Below are 16,691 nucleotides of genomic sequence, written 5' to 3' on the forward strand. Positions count from 1 at the left end.
CTTTTTAAATTAATAATTAGCAGCGACAAATATATCAAAGCGAAGCGTTCTATTTACGTATCGAATATGTTGCCACATTTTTTAAACAAAAGTTAAACTTTTCTCCACTTTAATAAATGTAAACTAATGCGAACTTTACAAATAAATTATTAATTCCTTCGTATATTATTGGTTTAAGTTGTCGAAAATTAATATTTCAATTGTAAAGGTTCGCATTAGCATACATTTATAAGAGTGGGGAAAAGTATATGCATTTTTTAATAGTTTTTTGAATATGGCTCTTTGAAGACGAAAAAGCAGACGAAAAGCATAGACTTACAAAATGACTGATAACTAAATAACTAATCAAAATTTTTGAAAAAGAAAAAAAATACTTCTTCATTATGTCAAAACACAATTATGGGCCGAGTTTCGTGCCCGGGCGAGGCTTCTGGGGCGATATATTGTGATTACAGACACACACACACACACACACAGCCGCGTTTATTATTATGTATAGATGTATAGATAACGGTAACCAAAATCAGTTTAAATTACATTTATTTAATGAAAATAAAGAAAATTTTGCTACATCATTAAGTATAAATTTTTTTTGCGGAATCTAAAAAAAAACAATGGTAATTATGAAGTATTTAAATGAATAAATGTTTTTGAAATTCCTTACCAACCTACCATAAGAAAAAATGTTTTGCTAAAACTCCTAATATTTGAGATCCCCTCTGCAGAGGATCAAAATTGTGATGGCATGTCTTCGGATCATCCTCAAGGATGTTTCCCAGACCGTCGCCAATAGCCCTTTGTGCAGCTCAAGTGCGACGTAAATGAATTACTACCACAACCACTAATAAGAAGGTTTTTATTTTAAAAACTATGTACAGAGTAATCATGAATTTAAAAATCTTTCAAACATTGAGACAAGTAAGTATATAAAAATTTCCGCTGCTATTTATCTGAGCTTACAACAAACTGGCTTTATCATATAAATAGTGATCTCTCTAATACATTTAATAGATAAAAGTAACAATGTCCAGGCATGGTTTAAATAGGCAACTTTCTCTAACCTAGACAGGAATTACAAAAGGGCACCATTTTTCATGGTGGTCTTTACGAGTAGAAAGTGAGAACGGATGTTTGATTTCCTCTGACCAACAGGAAGGGTGGAAGATCTCTGGTCAGGGTGTCCAACCACGCCATGTAGAGGGGTGCCGAAATAACTTCTTTTCTTGGCAATGGGGCAGTCCTGAAAAAGAGAGCGACTTTGTTTAACGTCCTTAAATCATATGGAATACATCAACGAGTTAATACTCACCCGCTAAAATCGTTAATATTATTATTATTGTTACAAATGTATATTTGTAAGCATATGTGGTCATTAACCCCTTCCTTCTCGCTCCCGTGAAAACGACGGAGTGAGGTTTCGCCCTCTATTTCTCGCTCCCGGGAAATTTCCGGGCTGGAGTGTTCAGTAGGAACGCGCCAATAAGAATAAAACTAATTCATTTCTTTTTCCAGAAAAGCATTTTATTTCTAATTTTACACACCAAATGACAGTACCAAGATATTTTTAAGATAATTGTAGATAGTTGGTTTATTTTAAATTAGATGTCAGCACTAATCAAAAATGTGTATTTGGCAAAATAGGCACTTTTATGACCGTTTTCTTGAAAATTAACCGATCGTTAGGGGGTTAAAAAGTGGGTTTAAAAGCTCTTGTCAAGTTGAAGAACATATAGCACAAAATAAAGAAGCGCGTCACAAAAGTAAGTTGCATATAGGGTTACGTCGGGATTCGAACCCGCTACCTCCATGCCATTCATAACGGATCGGCAAGAGTGCTCGGAGAACTCACAAAAAAGGGTCAAGTATGAAAAAATGTGGTACTACTCATTATTTTGTATCGAGTAGATGCGCCGCTTTAAAATTGATAAGGAACAACTGATTTATTTAAATTAGCGTTCTTGACAGCCGACCAATAACAGTAAAATATGGTGAAGAGGGCGTGGTTGAAAAGTACTTGTTATCTGTATGAAAAACAGTGCACATAATTTCGTCATTCATTCGAAAATTCTCTGCTTTCATTCGAATAATATTTTTTTGTTTTATAATGTCTTTTGCCATCGCTACATATAAATTAACTAAATAAATCTAGAGAAGTCCTGAAAATATTCTTTAAAAATATTAGGTATTTTGTATGGTTAAACGTTGTAGGTTTTTGTATTGTTCTGACTTACAATTGTAAACTCATTTATTATACTCCACAATCACTACACAAAATCTTAACCAAAAATAAAGTAAAAAACGGTGTATAAAATGATAATATCACTGTTATATGTTAAAAATATAAATTTGGTTAATTAGGATCTGTAGTTAGGAAAATACTGCAGTTTTCTTTTAAAAATTTAACGAATAGGAAAATTTTAAAATCTTATAAACTTTTGAAATTTATTACAATATTTAAATAACTAATATACACTCCTCAAAAGTGAAATTGCAACACCAAGAAATAACATTCCAACAACAAGTAATATATATGCATTCAGTATCCTCCTCAAGTATACTGAATGTATATATATTAGATGTACTGAATAGTATGTACTGAATGTATATATATAAGAGTTCAGTATACTCCTCAAAAGTGAAATTGCAACACCAAGAAATATGCATTATTTCTTGGTGTTGCAATTTCACTTTTGAGGAGTGTATTATGGTGGTTCCCGTAATGGGAGTTTTGGCGTGTAATGGAATAAGAAATACAAAACAGAATAAAATATCTATCTTATTAATGTATTACCTCTTTTTTCATAAAGTCATTTTTACATTTCTGAAATACTTAAAATTGGGAATTGATTTGGTAATAATATTGTTCATAATGTAGAGTTGTCCTAAAATTATACTTTTATAATAATGCTTTTTTAAATAGTATGATGATAAAAATGCTTCATATTTGTATACTAAGCGATATGGTATACACTTGACTATCACTAATAATATCTTATCTAACTAACTAATAATACCAAACTAATAATATCTTAACCCGTTGCCGCGCTCTTTTTATTTGACGATCATGTTCAGAAACATATTTTCTTTTTCCAATTGTTTATGATTGTTATATGAAATCGGACATCACTTATATAATTGGCAGTGAAAATTATCACATTTTGATAATTTTTACCATGAAAACTCTAGATGGCTGTAAACGTTAATTGCTCTTTGCAAATTTTTTTTCTCTTCCAGAAGAAACAAAATAAATAAAAAAACAATATATATGTTATCTGGAATGCTACGTCTTTTTTTCATTTATTATTGCATTTTAGTATTTTATTAGCTAATTTGAATGTTATTACTGAATTTCCTAATAATTAAAATGTGCAGGACCAGTGTATCTATCGATCTTTATTCCAAATTCAATTATTTTAAGCATTTTTTAGATAATTATTAAGATGAGCGTTTTTTTAACGAATCTGATATTGAGGAATAGGAATTAGTTTCTAAAAGGAAGTAATTAACAGATCTACTGAAAAAGAATTTTGTTTGTGATGGTAGACACTCTGCAGCAACGTGTTAAAGGGCATTGAGAAAAAGGAACTAGCCATTTTAAAAGCAAATGTTCACTAATATTCAAACATTAAATTAGATCTACCATCAATCTAAATACAAGCTACCACTTTTTATTTAAAAATACTGTTTGGTCCTTGAGGACGTAGCTTATTTGATTTCTTTGTTATCAGGCGAGATTTGTATTTCTGCATCTCTTCGAGACAAAAGCAGCATACAGTTTTCAGTTTCAGACTTGGAAAATCGAGAACGAAATATTTCCTTTCTAATAACAAAAACTGTTTTTGTTTTTGGCTAAAATCGACACCCTCTGACATTTTTATGAATAAATAATAAAAATGATCAATGAAATAATAAGAATCCACTTTCTTACTTACATAATGATTAAGTCAGAGTTCTTGGAATGTTTTTCTAGCAGTTCTCGTAACCTTAAAAATTGGTTTGTCTGAAAAATAATTATTTTTTCATTATACAAGTGAAAAAAATTTTCAGATCAACATTATATTAAAGGACTGTTTGTGCCCCAGAAAAGAGAAAAATCTGGTAGGAATATCATTTAATATTAGGTGTTTGTTTTGGGAGAAATGTAGAACCTTGGCTAACTTAACGTATTAAAAGTTACACCATCTATACAAGATTGATTTCTATTAAGGAAAACAAACTCTCTAATTTCGGTAATCACGTACATTTTTTCCTTAAGACAACAAATTAGAAATGATATTGTTTTACTATTAGTTTTTTCTCTTTTCCTAAGCATAAACCGTCCTCATATACATTCCATGTACATTACATGTTGATACATTACATATTTTAAATATATTATATTATATTATATTAAAGGGCTTTGACAAAGCATTCGATCGTTTGACAAACTAGCGAAGTATAAAATTCAGATTTTATTTCCTACGAATGGTAAATGATTTTATTACTCCCACCAGGCTCTGAATTTGTTATTTATATTCTGCGTTTTGCCTGAGAGTGACCTGGCATTCAATGCGACTTTACTTCAATTCTTGTAACAAAAAATTTGCTTTTATACTTAAAAAAAAAAAGTCTCAGAAAGTGAATTTGAAATGTTAAATTCGTAGTTATTTTTTGGTCAAAGGATTTTACAAGTCTAAAAGTATATATTGTATTCCTGAATTGACTAGTATTTCGTTCTGGGTGCCTGGGCAGCGAAGCGCCCTCTATCTCATTCATCATGTAGTATTTGTCATTGTATGAGTTCATCGAGGTTAGCAGTCTATGTGGTACCTGTCAGGCATTCATCATTACGATCAGTTAAACATTATTTTTTCTGAATAAATATTCTAGTAAAATTGTGCTGGTATATTGGTTTTATATAGGTAAAACTAATTGGAATTTTAGAATAACCCCAACTGTATTATCCCATATTTCGAAGTTCATTTTACATGTTTTCAAAATTCCAATGTTTCTTCTGTCACTTTAAATTTTAATAGTCCTTTTGCTTGTTGTATATTGATTTACTTTTATGATTTTATTAAGTCTACCTTAGTTTTATGCGTGAATTTTCTATGATTTTTTCGTCTAGTTTAAATGATATATGGGATGCTTTGCTATCGTTTGATAACGTGATCAGGATCAAGAATTGTATATTGCTCCCTATAAGGAACCGTCTCATCGGCACTTGCACTATAAGATGAACGGCTCAGGAGCACTTGTACTTCTTTTTGTTCTGATATAATTGAGAATTTTGTTCTGATATATGTTACTGTTGCCATCTTGAATTTGTAATTTTTAGAATTAAATAAACGTCACGGGTGATGCCTAGCCGATCTGGTCGGTTGGCTGAGCATGTGTGCCTTTTGTCCTCATGAGAGGACTGTAGTGTCCTTGCCGTAAGTCCTAAAGAGGGTAGGGTGATTAATTTTCTTTGCATTTTTTGAAAGATACTATTTAACATTGTTGAGGAGTAAAGAAACTACTCAGCATAAGTTTATTCGAGAATTGAAACAAGGGGAATTAAAAGCATATTCAGAATTTCCATTCACCCATCGGTAGTTGAACTCGATCGAGACGAAACAGTGGGGTGTATTAGGGACAACAACCCCAGCCATCCAATCTAGTCCATTCGACAAGATTATTACTTTTTAAGGAAAAAGCAATTTTAAATCTTTTAAATTACCTTTTATAAGAGATAAAAAATTGGCTCAAGCAAATATTTTATGATTCATTTAAACAAATTTAATAATGAAAAATTCAGATTTGTAAAATTTAGATATTCTTTACATATAAGAAAAATTTACAAATATTTTATCGGATATGAAAAATTTTAAACCCTAAAATAATTGCGGATGATATTTACATAAAAATAAGTATAAGATAAGGATTTTGATATAAATGTATATGCATAAATGTATGATATAAATGTATAAATATATGATGCATAAATGTATAAATATATAAGGAATAATCGTATAATATAAATGTATGATATTAATATACAAATGTTTTAAATTTTTACCTTATTTTGAAATTAAATTGACTTTTTCCCCTCCATTAATTGCAGTCCTCAGGGACAATTTCTACTACTTACTAATTATTACTCCAGGCAATTAATACTACTTAGTAATTATTACTACCAGGCAATTAATACTACTTACGGGCAATTTATTCAAAGTTTGCCCCTGCTAACCATGTACTTAAGCCCGCCATTAGGAATAGAGAGTCCTCTAACGAATTCCATTTAGAACTTCATATAAATTTTACAGTAGGGGAGAGTGGGGTCAATTGTAACAGGGTACGATTGTAACAGAGCAAAAATTTCGAGTGTCGGGTTCTAGATTCGGTTCCGACGTGGCGCACAAGGTGTATTTAATAAATCTACATGTACACCCCTGCTGGCAACCATTTTTATGTAATTTTGAAAGAGTTATATCACAAAAGATATTTTCACGCTACGTAAGTACTTTTTTTGGTGTTAGAATATTATATTGTAACATAGTAATTTTGTTTAAACAAATAAAAATTATTAACCGAATATGTAAGTGGACACCTTAATTAACATTTCAATAAAAAAAAATTTAGTTTTGCTAATTAACTAGCATTGTTTTTAACAAATGAAGCTGAAATGGCGTCTTGGGGACAATTGTAACAATAAGTAAAGGGACGATTGTAACAGCTGAAAATAAATAATCTTATGTTTACAAACCATTACTTAACTCTTTAAGAACCACCAATAGTTTCCTATATCATTTATATTATGTTGCATGTGCATTATTTTATTTGTCACCTTTCACAGCATAAATTAAAATTTTTAACCCCTTAAAGTTAAAAGTTTAACCCTTTAGGTCTCTGCTCATTATTATTTTTACTCCTAAAATATCACTACTATTTTGATCAATAAAAAAATATATCACAACTATGATAATATGTATAATTAACTATGTTTTAGTTGAATTTATGAACTGTTACAATTGACCCCGTAAGTGGGGACAATTGTAACAAGTGCGCGACTGTCAAAAATTGTTAATCACTAATATAATAACATTTAAAATAAGGTATTTTTTTTTCTAGTAGAGGATAGTCTACTTTACTCGTCTGTCAATTAATACTAATAATATATTGGATTTTTTGTTAGTTAAAAATAGTTAAGCAAAAAATGTTACAATTGACCCCACTCTCCCCTACTATTTTTGTTCTGTCATCTTTGATTAAAACCACAATCCACATGTTTAGAAAGAACATTTTTTGTAGAATGAATAATTTCAAATTTTTCAAAATAATTTTAGGAAAGATTTTGCAACATTTTTAAACTTTAAAATGTTGCATATTTTAAATGAATGAGACACTTTTATTACTTTTTTCTTAAGTGTATTGATCATGCTTCGGGTGATGACAGCTGGATCCTTCTGAAATTCGTCTTTTGATAGGAATTTCGATACCATCGTCTCAAATGCTTTTGTGCTAAAATTGAATTAATACATAAATTAAAATAATATACATGTTATTCGTTTTTGTATGTAACACACGTACAAGCATCACCTAATTTGACTTTAAGTTAGCTTATTAACTAACGGGCTGCATTTTAAAGGCACATTTACTAAGCTTGGATGCTTTAATTTCCCTTAGTTAATATACGCGGTTAACCTACGGGTCGAAAACCAGTTTACAAAGATCAAGACTTAATCTTTGTGGTCTTTACAAGATCTTTTAATTTCCCATTGTAATCTGAAGTGGTTGATCTCCTTGTTAAGGACCTACTCACAAAGATCGTTTTTTGATGCTTTAATTTCTCATCGTTGATCTACGAGGTTAACCAACATTTTGAAGAGAGAAAGCCCTTCGTATGGGTCACTTTAGTAGTCAGAAGAAATAAACATAAATTGCTGAGTTTCGGAAAAAAAGAAATCTATCACAACTTTCGAATAACGAACGGATCCGATTTCTGGTTAATGGCAACCTGGGCGAAGATCTTTTCTCTTATAGCAGGTGTTGTGTTGAACCACTTATCAAAGACCAGTTCAGAAAAATCACATTTTGATCCCTTAATTTCCTATTGTTAATCTACTTATCAAAAACCAGTTCAGTAAGATCAAATTTTGATTCTTTAATTTTCTATTGTTAATCTACTTATCAAGAAAATGTTCATAACGATCGAGTTTTAATTCTTTAAATTCCCAATGTAAATCAAAGCGGAATGAGTGCACGTGAAGAAAGCAGTGCGAAGGAGCAACCTACTCTCTTAAAATAAATGAGTGAATTCCTCTACTCAAAAAAGAATGAAATTTTTTACTCAATTTGAGTTGAATACACCTATGTTTGAGTGATATACTTGCTTTGTGTTAAATCGAACTTGAGTGGTAGATACTTAAGAGATACTTGAGTTATTTTCTCTCAAGCATGATTTGGATGAGTGTTACATATTTACTATTTAATTGTGTGCGAGTTATAAGCTGGAATTTGTATAATTTTATTTTAAAAAGCAAACGATAATTAATTCAAATAAAATTGTTATGTTCTACGGTCTAAATAAGTTATGTCCTCGCTTCTATTTTAAGTTCAATTTTTTCTTGCGAACATGTCTATCAATATTTTGAATCAAGAAGAACGAAAAGATCATTTAATTAATAGCGGGATTTCTGAAGAAGACGTTGATAGTGTCATTCGTGTTACGAAATGCGTATTTCAGTAATCAGTCAACTAAAATTAAAATATAAGTTTGAAATTATGAAAACGAACTGCTTTTTCTTTCTTAATTAATATTCTCAAAACAGAGATCTCTCGCTGAGATTCTCTAACATAAATATTTTTTGAAAAGGCAAGGAAGTAAATTTTAGAACGTTCCTTAAGAAATTTTGCTACCAGTTTTTTGAGGATGCTGGTCACTTTAGTATGACAAATTATTCAACCGCTTTAACTTGATTTGTGACATATGAATGAAGTAGAAAAAAGAGTAATTAATAACAAGTAAAAAGGAATGAAGTTGTATTCATTATGGTCATTAGTTAAATGTAACTATTTATTTCAAAAATCATTGTCTTGACGTTACTCTAGGAATAAATAATTGAACAAATAAAATTTTAGAATCACCTTTCTTTATTTAGAGGTTCTCCAACTGCTGGCAGTAACGTCAAGTCTGTGAAAGGTATTCGAAATTTTTGCAAAAGGGCTGCCAAACTGAAAAAAAAAAATAAAACACGAAATTATGGTTTTGCATACATTTTTATAAATATGCTGGTAACTGATCAATTGAATGGATGAGTAGTTTGTAGAACTGGCCGATTATACATATTGTTTACCGTTGACAAGAATCTCAAACAAAACTCTCTTTTAGTTATTCTAATAATTACTATTTCTCTTTATAAACTGATGCTTATTTATATAGTTGATTAGTTAGAAAAATTATACAATAAAAAATTCTCGAATTCTCAAAAATTCTCGAAAATTATCGAGATTGGAATTTTTTTTCTTCCATTGCCCACCTGTGTTAACATTTCGTCAATTCAGGCATTTACAGGGCAATTTTGTTGACCTCTCTTTCAGGGGCACCATATTAGGTGGGTCAACGTTGCTCCCACAGTAAGGACAGATAGTACAGAGAAGGAAAGAACCTCCATGCCCTGCCCGGGATTCGAACCCAGAACCTTTCTGATGCAAGGGCAGTTCCCTAACCCCTACACAGGTCGGTCGGCAGATTGGAATAAAGATCGCAAAAATTTTTGTCACCGGTAGTATATGTATATATAGTATTTATCAAATTCAAATTTATGAGAAGCATTATACCACTCAATTAGTACTTTTTATATTTCATTAATACTACAGATCCCGTTATCCGGAAATCAGAAAACCGGAAAACCAAAAAACCGGAACGAAATTCGATAAATTTTCCCGCCAATTTCTTAAAAAAGTATTTTTTTCCTCATAAGATTTTAGGATTTTTTTTTCTTTTTTGAAAGATGTTTACCTTACCATCATTTTGGAAATAATCATTAGCGTATTACTTCATAGTTTTTTCTTCTTTTTAAGATTATTTCCAAAATTTTTTTTTTAGTTGGGTTTAACAATAAAAAAACGGCTTTTTGTAGTGATTCAGAAAACCGGAAAAATCAGTTATCCGGAATAGCGATGGTCCCGATCGTTCCGGATAATCGGTTCCCTACGTATTAAATACTATTAGAATTCAGCTATTTCAATGACTGTTAGCTTAAGTCAGGCCTGAAAGCGAGACGGAAAAGAGAAAATATTGGTAGTAGAACTATTTCAATAACAGATAGTTTTAGGAAGGACTAAATCTATCCTTAACAATAAAAAATTGACAGCCATTAATTTTTTTCTCGGAGAAGAAGCAATTCAATACATAAATTGTATCTATTAAAAAAATTAGGTAATTATGGATATTCTCTTTTACGTGTTGATGTATATGAACTTTCAGCCCTGGCTTAGACATTTTTGTCACTGCAGCTGAGCTTATTCAGATAAAATTGTATGCTAACTCTTATGGCACAAAACTCATCGCTGTATCGTTATCAAGTCTTCATTATAAGGTTTTGAATTACAATATAGAACGGTATTCTACATTATTTCAATTCAGATTTAAACTACGAATCAAATATTAGAGTATAAATTTTGCTAATACTGAAGAACAACTGCTTGAACATTCCTGTACGCTACATTTTTATGAAAATAAAACTCAGAATTCATTTTTACAACATACCATTTTTAACTTTAAACATTTTTAAAGTAACATTTTTGTAAAATTAAATTTTATTTTCTGGAAAATTTTTAAGGAAAAGGTTTTGTTTAGTTATTAAGTTTGTTTCCTTGTGTGAGAAATGGCACGTGATATGCATGGAAATTGGTCTGTTGAATTGCGTGACGTTTTAATCCCTTTTTGAATTACATTGGCACACGTTCCGCATTTCGTTGCCCTATTTAGAGAAAGAAATAACTATTTTTAACAAAAACGTCAATTCGAATGTTATGAAAACATTAGAGAGAGAGAGAGAGACTTTGTACAATTTAGCAAAAAAAGATATTCCATGACATTTGATGAAATAGAAAAAAATATAATTAATGGTCACTATATACCTAAAGCTAAACAAAATTTAGCAATTAAGGATTAAATATAAAAATATTTCTAAATAATGATAGGGTATACTATGTAGGAATGAAGCAAATAACTTGATTCTCTATACATCGAAAAATAAATAAATGACATTACAATTTATTTAGTGTAATTGAACTGTTTGGTTTCTTGTATTATAGTTTTCAAAGTCATTGATGATTGGTTCTATTAATTAATGTGCTGATTGTATTGACTTGATTTTTCAGATAGCGAAAAATAAATATATAGTATTGTGTTAACATTTAGTGTACAGAAACATTGCTGTTATTCCAACAAAGATCTTAATTTTAATCAGCTCAATACCTGGGTAATGTTAAGAATTAATTACTAACAAATACAGGGTAATATTCAATATGAATACAGCTATTACAAACGGCTATAACTAGTTAATGAAAAATAATTTATCGATAAAATTTACACAGAATGTTGAAGGAACTTTTTTTTAATACATGCGTCGCAACAACGACAAGCGTGTATACAAAATACAAAACGCATGTATGCAATTTTGTATACATGCGTCACAGATTTTCTATGTGACTTCCCTTGTTCACACGGATAACACCTAGGCGGAAGATCCATTTCGCGCCGTACATTCTGAAGTGCTTGTGTAGTCACCGCGCAAGCACATGCGTTCTTTTAGTTCTTCAATTGTTACTTTTCCCTTTGTACAAACATTCCGTTTCTTCAAACATCCTTTAACATTTTCGCATGTTGTTCTCATTTGGAGGTTCTTGATTGTAATGCTGGCGAAATCTTCTTTGCACCGTGATAGCACAATTCGTGATAGAAATGTTAAATTCTAACACGCAGAATGCTTCCTGCACAGGACTCGCCATTTTCACTAATGATATCGCCCATGCGCAGGATTCCGCTTTACTGCGCCTTATGTAAGGAAATTTCGGATTTCCAACTACATTCTATGTTAATCTTATCTATAAATCATTTTTCATTAAATAGTTATAGTTGTTTGTAATCGCCATATTCATTTTGAATTACCCTGTATTTTAAAAATTAACTGAATGCGACAATGCGCATGCTGACATTCTTCGGTGAATTCCGATATTCATTCATATTTGCTATAAACTGTAACAGAAGCAATATATAATGTAATCTGAAAAGAATAATTTACTTGAGCTGCTCATCACTTATGGCTGAATCATCCTGAGCAACAGAGAACACACGGAGTTTACTTTCTTTAAATTGGGATCTCGTCTTCAGAATGTATGGAAGTAACATAGTCATACCTAAAAAAATTAATAGAAAATAATCATCAAACCCATATTTTCAAGCTAATATAAAACTAATGAAGCTTTTCGACAAATTATAGTTTGTCTACGGTAAGAACTCCCCCGCCATAAAGTCTGAGGCCGTCTGCTGCTATGGAAACAAGAATAGCGCATTTCAGGGAGGATAGGGCTAACACAATAGACCGAAGAAAAAGATTATCGTTCTCTCGCCGACTTGTCTGTCTAAAACAATGACCCCACACCCCTAATTGAAATAGTTATACCTCGTTACCATAGTCACCGCCATGGGTCCAGACGAATGACTAGAGGAGTTCTTACTTTCGACAAACTATACCTGCCAACTTTCTTGCTTCTCAAAATAACTATTGAAGTGATATTGTTAGCAAATATTTAATTTTCTTTTTACCATCAGTTTAAACACACATCCAGGTCTAGCTTTACATATATATTTAAACTATTTAATTGTAGTGGTTGTTAAAAGTATATTAAATCACAGCTGTTTAAAACCGGAATCAAGCATGAATCCAAAAAATTTGCAACAACATAAGATATAAAAATAAAATCACCTTTGAAATCCTCAAGTATTTATTGATTTTAGAACAAAATCTATTAAGTTAAATAAAACAGGAAGAACCTCCGATTACTATTAAATATCTGTAACGTTAATTCCCATGAAAGCAAATTTAATAAAATTTTGTCAATTGGGTACTTGTACTTCAAAAAGAAGAAGATAACTCTTACCCCGACATATGACCTATGACGTCAGCGCCAGCTCATCGTTTAAAAGCAAAATGGCATGTTAAAGTCTAGCTAAGTTTCTTCATATAAGTTAAAAATGTTGATGAACGTGAAGTTAATTAAATACAGCATTATATCGCTCATCAAATTCGTTGAACTATAACTTTTTTCTCGTCTACGTCTTTTACTTGAATTAGATTTATTATTAGTTTATGTATTTTATTGTAATCGTGATATATTTTTGTTTTATGCACCTTGCAACTTCGATGCATAACTAGTTTGTTTACGTTTTATGTATCTTCATGGTAGTTTTTGTGTTAAGTAAAAAATATACTGTAAAAGAATTGAAACCCTTGTAAAAGAATCTTTGTGTAAGAATATAGAACGCGTCACTTAAAAGAACTGATCCTTGACGGGCTTAAGTTACCCGAAATAGAATGGAAAGAACAGTTGCTAACGTAAACAAAGCCACGTTTCAGCGACCAATCAGGATCAAGAGACCCACACTGCGTTACTTACAGGTATCCAATTACGATGCTTTACAAAGAAAAAGGAATACGTGGCTTAAAAAATAAAAATATCGCCAATTTTTGGTATTGGTAGAAACAGATTTACGTAAAGCAGCACCCTGGAATCGTTATTGTTATTACCTCCATCATCATAGAGCCACCATACATCGATGTAGCCTTTCTGCTTCTTTTGAAACATGTTAGCTCTTTCTTCAATTTCTGGTGGTACATCTGCATAGGTCAGTTTTCTTTCAACGTGGTTTTCGCCTTCTTCAGGCATCTTGACCAGGACATCGTTCAAGGCTATCTCGGTATAGGCTGGGGGCGTTCCATTCGGTTCTTCTTGAACAGTTTCCAGAGAAACTTTCTTTTCTAGAACAATGAAATGAAATTACAATTGCATTGTTACAAAGGCTTCAAATTAAAGATGGATTTATACGAAATTTTTTTTAGTTCATGTTTCAAATTAATTCTAAAAACAGATTGACTGTTACGGATGCTTAGTACTACTTTTGGATTGTTACAAATTTTGGAACTACAGATAGATTGTTGCCTTTGATGTTGCCTACTCAACAGCATACGTACAACAGTACGCCACACCTGCTTTGTTTCTGTTAAGACTCTCGTGTGAATGTGCTTTTCATGTGCTCAGATAAAATCGCCTGTTTTCTTTTATTATAGGATAATTAGATTTAATACATTCTTTATTTTTACGGTCTAAATGATAAATTGTATTTATTTATAAGAACCGTGATGGCTCAGAGGGTAGAGCGTTCGCCTTCCAATGAGGTGAACCGGGTTCGAATCCAATCGATGGCTGGTAGATTCGAATCCGCATCTAGATTGCACTAACCACAGTGCTGACGTGAAATTTTCTCAGTGGTAGACTGATCATGGATAAGAGTCCCCTTGACGTGGGAGGTCCTCGTGGTCTTCCTCTCCATGTAACGCAAATGCTGGTTAGTCCCATTAAAAAGTCCTCCACGAATGCAAGTTTCTCCCAATACTTGATCCAGGAGTTCCATTGTCTTCTGCATTGGGTTAATTACAAGGCTACCGAGTTGAACATTAGTAGTAGTAAACCCAAAAATTGGGTCGGCTGTTCAACGACTGTTATAAAATTTTTATTAATCAACCGAATGCCTAATAATAAACTATCAATCTGTAAGCGTCAAAGACAAAATCCGTTAAATAGGCTTGTTAAGTGTTAACTAGAGTTGGACTGTACCATCAATGCATTGAACTACAGTCAGACTGATGCAAATACATTTCAAATATCGGGAATAACTGTAAAACATTACTGACGAACTCTTTGAAATATAGTAGATAGATTACTATAAATTAATTTTCTTTCACGTGAAATTGTTATTCTTGTAAAAGCGATATGCTTTAAAATCGATTATTTTTTATGTACATCAAAAACTCCCATAAAAAAATTCTACCATAATCTGTACTCCTATTTAGGAAATTCATTTACCCAATAAGAAATTTCTCCCAAAAATAATTTTAGTTATTTTTTATTATTTTAATAACTAAATTTTTTTATAAAATTTTTTAATTGCACATATTGATTCATTTTGTAGATGGTTTATTTTTGTTTGAATATTAAAAAAAAGAGCTAGTCTTTTTATTTGAGATTTTATTTTTTTTCTTCAAATATTAGTTAGGCATGGATTCACTTTATTGATTTACCTGCAGTTTCATCGATGGAATCCGTTGAATTCCTTTTCACTTTCCCTCTCTTCTGATTCGATAAGTAAGGCACACCGTCCTCCATTTCATAATATTTGGAAAAATTCGTGCCACCAGGCACTCTCAGAATGCAGAGTGACATGTGCGCATCTATTGTGTCACTGTCGGATAGAAAATAATAGTACTGTAATTGCAAGTGTTGGAAAATGACATTAATGTATAATTTAGAATAAGTAAAATATAATATACTTATAGTAATTAAAAAGAATGAAAGAAAAGAAATGGAAAAAAAGAGAATAATAATATGAAAAGAATAATAATGAAAGAAAAAAAAATCTTATCTGCAGTGTATATTGGAAATATAATTTACTTTACAATTTTCGTCTTTTGTACGTTTTCTCTTTATTCTAACACCAGGGTACGAAATTTTTACTTGATAACTCCCCACTGGTGACTGAATATTTAAGTCAGGCAAATAAGTTTTGATTTAAGTTTCAAACTGCCATATTTTTCCTAGAGAGCCATGATGGCTCAGAAGATAGAGCATTCGCCTTCCAATGATGTGAACCTGGTTCGAATCCTAGCGATGGCCGGTCGATACGAATTCCGCACCCGACTCGTACCGACCACAGTTCTGAGATAAAATATTATCAGTGGTAGACGGATCATGGCACTGATAGAGTCCCTTTGCCAAACTGATATGGCATGTCTCATGCACAGTCTGGAAATCGATTTAAACCTAAATTTTTGAAAATACTTTCAATATTAAAATACATGCTTTCAAATCTACATATCTGAACCGTAGTGGCTGAAGGAACAGAGCGTTTGCCTTTCAATGATTTGAACTCGGTTCGAATCCCAAAATGGCTGGTCAATACTAATTCCACACCTGGCTTGCACCGACCGCAGTGCTGACGTAAAATATCATCAGTGGTAGACGGATCATGACTTATAGTCCCCTTGCCGTCAGGCTAACAGTGGGAGGTTTTCGTGGTTTTCCTCACCATGTAACACAAATGCAGGTTAGTTCTAACGAAAAGTTCTATGCGATGCAAATTTCCCCCAATACTTGATTTAGAAGTTTCCTTGTCTTCTGGATCGGGTTTAAAATTATAAGGCTACCGGAATTGAACATTAGTTGTCGTAAACCCGAAACATTGTGTCGACTGTTCAACGACTGTTATGAAATAAAATATTTTTTTCTTGAGTTGTGAGTTTTTAGTTGACAAATATTAAAACCGAGGAGCAATAGTTTTAAATTTGATGGGAAAGAGATGAATCAAATATGCAAAGATGTGCTTCGCAAAAAGACTACAATCTATGCCAACATATGTGTAAACATCTTTACATGTTTGTGGGGCG

General features: G+C 31.6%; 1 protein-coding gene across 1 annotated transcript in view; it reads right to left on the bottom strand.

Moving 5' to 3' along the window:
• Positions 1–837: 837 nt before the first annotated feature.
• The window catches only part of LOC107439072 (solute carrier family 12 member 1-like), a gene marked incomplete in the record, with an annotated part of 80,733 nt that continues 64,879 nt past the window's right edge, over positions 838–16,691 (bottom strand). Inside the window, 7 exon segments of the mRNA XM_071186785.1 lie at positions 838–1,240; positions 3,933–4,000; positions 7,377–7,482; positions 9,109–9,195; positions 12,273–12,387; positions 13,779–14,009; positions 15,330–15,490. Coding sequence (XP_071042886.1) covers positions 1,105–1,240; positions 3,933–4,000; positions 7,377–7,482; positions 9,109–9,195; positions 12,273–12,387; positions 13,779–14,009; positions 15,330–15,490 — 904 coding nt within the window.

The sequence above is a fragment of the Parasteatoda tepidariorum genome, chromosome 10 (assembly GCF_043381705.1).
Source record: "Parasteatoda tepidariorum isolate YZ-2023 chromosome 10, CAS_Ptep_4.0, whole genome shotgun sequence".
Lineage (NCBI taxonomy): Eukaryota > Metazoa > Arthropoda > Arachnida > Araneae > Theridiidae > Parasteatoda > Parasteatoda tepidariorum.